General features: G+C 46.4%; 2 protein-coding genes across 2 annotated transcripts in view; one reads left to right on the forward strand and one right to left on the reverse strand.

Annotated features, from left to right (window-relative positions):
* LOC102847055 (serine palmitoyltransferase 1-like) overlaps positions 1-2,476 on the reverse strand; it is a 177,256-nt gene that overhangs the window by 157,340 nt on the left and 17,440 nt on the right. The gene's annotated exons all lie outside the window — the stretch shown is intronic.
* LOC102846653 (ADP-ribosylation factor-like protein 16-like) lies at positions 119-628 on the forward strand. The gene has a single exon (XM_006902432.1). It carries the CDS (start codon positions 119-121, stop codon positions 626-628), a length of 510 nt encoding a protein of 169 aa, XP_006902494.1.

Consider the following 2,476-nt stretch of genomic DNA (forward strand, 5'->3'; position numbering starts at 1 on the left):
GATTGACACAGGACAGAGTGGAGTTTAGGGCTGTTGTACATAGGGTCGCTATGAGTCGCAAGCGACTCGATGGCACATAACAACAACAACAACGGTGCCGGGCTATGGCAGACCCAGAATGTGTCTCCTGCTGGGAGTCACTGGCATCAGGGAGACATGGCTGATAAAGCAACTGCAGAAGATGAGCGCCCCTCATAGGAAGGGTGACCTGGGGTATCTGCCCCCGATGCGGCCTACGGTGGGCACCAACCTCACTGATATCATGATACAGAAGAAGGTCATCACTATTAGAGAGCTGGGGGACTGCACAGGCCCCATCTGGCCCAGTTACTACGGAAACGGCTATGCTCTCCTGTTCATGGTGGACGCTTCTGACCCCATGCAGCTCTTGGCATCCTATGCGCGCCTTCCGGGTCTCCTGTCCGCAGAACAACTCACAGAAGCGTCACTTCTAATAATCTTCAGTAAAATTGACCTGTCCTGTTACGTGAGCATGGAGGAGATGAAGTCATTACTAAGGCTCTCGGACATCATTGCCTGTGCCAGGCAGAACCTCAACACAGTGGAGGGTGCAGGTTTGGCCAGGGTGCTTTGCTGGCTACAGAATAACCACAGAGCCAGCAGTTGATGGTCAAGTGAGGCAGTGACAGTGGCCTGAAGGGGACACTGCAGTGCTCCAAGGTTGGCTCCTATATGGACAGAATGAACTATGAGAGCCCAGGAAGATGAACCTTTGCTGAGCTGCAGTGGCAGGTAAATAGGAAATACAGGAGCTGCAGATACCTGGCCTTGGAGTGATGCCCAAAGAGACAGGCGAGAAGAGGAGGACAAACAGCTAGGGGGCTCTTCCTACCACCAACCTTTAGGGCACCATCTCAGCTCATCTTCACTACTGGGGGCAGGCCTTTTACAGCACAGCTCACCGAGACCTAGCCTCACAAGCTCCAGACCTGACTCTATAACCATGTGTCTCATGAAGAAAGGAGGGTGGCTTGATTTTCCAGACACGGGAGCTGCGTGCTCATGGCCTTGTGCTTCAGGAGCTCTTTCCTATGGGCTGCTAAGTACCTGCCTGAGGCGCCATGTTCAGGTTCTGGGGCTTAAGGAGGGAGCAGGGCCCAGCAAGGCGTCATCAGCTCATTAACAGGTCCTCTGGCTCTGGAATGCCAACATGAGGATTTAGCTTGTGCCTCCTCTACCTTGAGAGTTGTTTTCTCCCAAATGTTATTTTTTTTAATACTAGCACATTAAATAGCATGATCGGTAAAAAAAAATTAAAAAATTAACAACAATACATACAAAACTTTGTAAACAAACAAGTATAAAATAAAAAATTTTTTTAATTACATTAAATGAAACAGTGATTATGTAACAGTTAATCAACAGGCATTCTGTTGAGGGCAGAGATGGAGGGCACTGATGAGCCCATCTTTCTCTTGTGGAGCAACTGGTGAGTTCCAACTGCCTGTTTTTGTGTTGGCAGCTCAATTCTCTACCTACTAGGGCGCCAGAGCTGCCTTCAGACATAGCATGAGTGGGAAGTTTCATAATGCATAATGAATGGCTCAACAGTTAAGTATCCCTAATAAATCAGTCAAGAAATAAGAGTGTGAGCATACTATTAATATCTAGAATTACGCCGATAACCAATAACAGATCTATTATCAGAAACAAACAGAGGGGGGTCAAGAGCTATTGTTCTCATTTTAAGCGAACTTGGACTTTTGAAATATGACTGTGTACATTTATTACCTTGGGACAAAAGATGGTTTTTAAAAAAATACTTTGTTCTTATAAGACTGAGTTGGATCACTCATCATAATGCCCTATAGACTTCTCTATGCTGTGTTATATTTTTGAATCCTTCCTTATTTTTTAGTGTGCTACAGAGTATTCCATTGTGTGACTGTACCACATTTACTGATAGACATTTGGGCTATTTTCATGTTCTCGTGATGATAAGTAACACTGCAATGAACACTGGTGTACAAATCTCAGTTCTACTTTCCGTGGGGTATATTCCTACTAGTGGAATAGCTGGGTCATATGGAATTTCTATGTTCAGTTTTTTGGGGAAATACCAAATTGCCTTCCAGAGTAGTTGTATCATCTTACAACCCCACCAACATTGTTTTTGTTGTTATGTGCCGTCGAGTCGCTTGCGACTCATAGCAACCCTATGCACAACAGCCCTAAACCCTGCTCTATCCTGCGCCAACCCCACTGCCTCTGACACACCCATCCCGATTACCCCAGTCACCAAATCGATCCATCTCATAGAGGGTCTTCCCCTCCTGCGCAGTCCTTCCACCCTCCCAAGCATGATGTCCCTCTCCAAGGACCCATCACTCTTGGCAACATGTCCAAAGTATGTCAGACGAAGCCCCAGAATCCTTACCTCCAAGGAGTAGCTTGGTTTAATCCTCTCCAAGATGAATCTGTTTGTTTTCCTGGCAGTCCATGGTACATTCAGTAC

Source organism: Elephantulus edwardii, unplaced genomic scaffold, assembly GCF_000299155.1.
Source record: "Elephantulus edwardii isolate Elephantulus edwardi_28Jun2011 unplaced genomic scaffold, EleEdw1.0 scaffold00411, whole genome shotgun sequence".
NCBI lineage: Eukaryota > Metazoa > Chordata > Mammalia > Macroscelidea > Macroscelididae > Elephantulus > Elephantulus edwardii.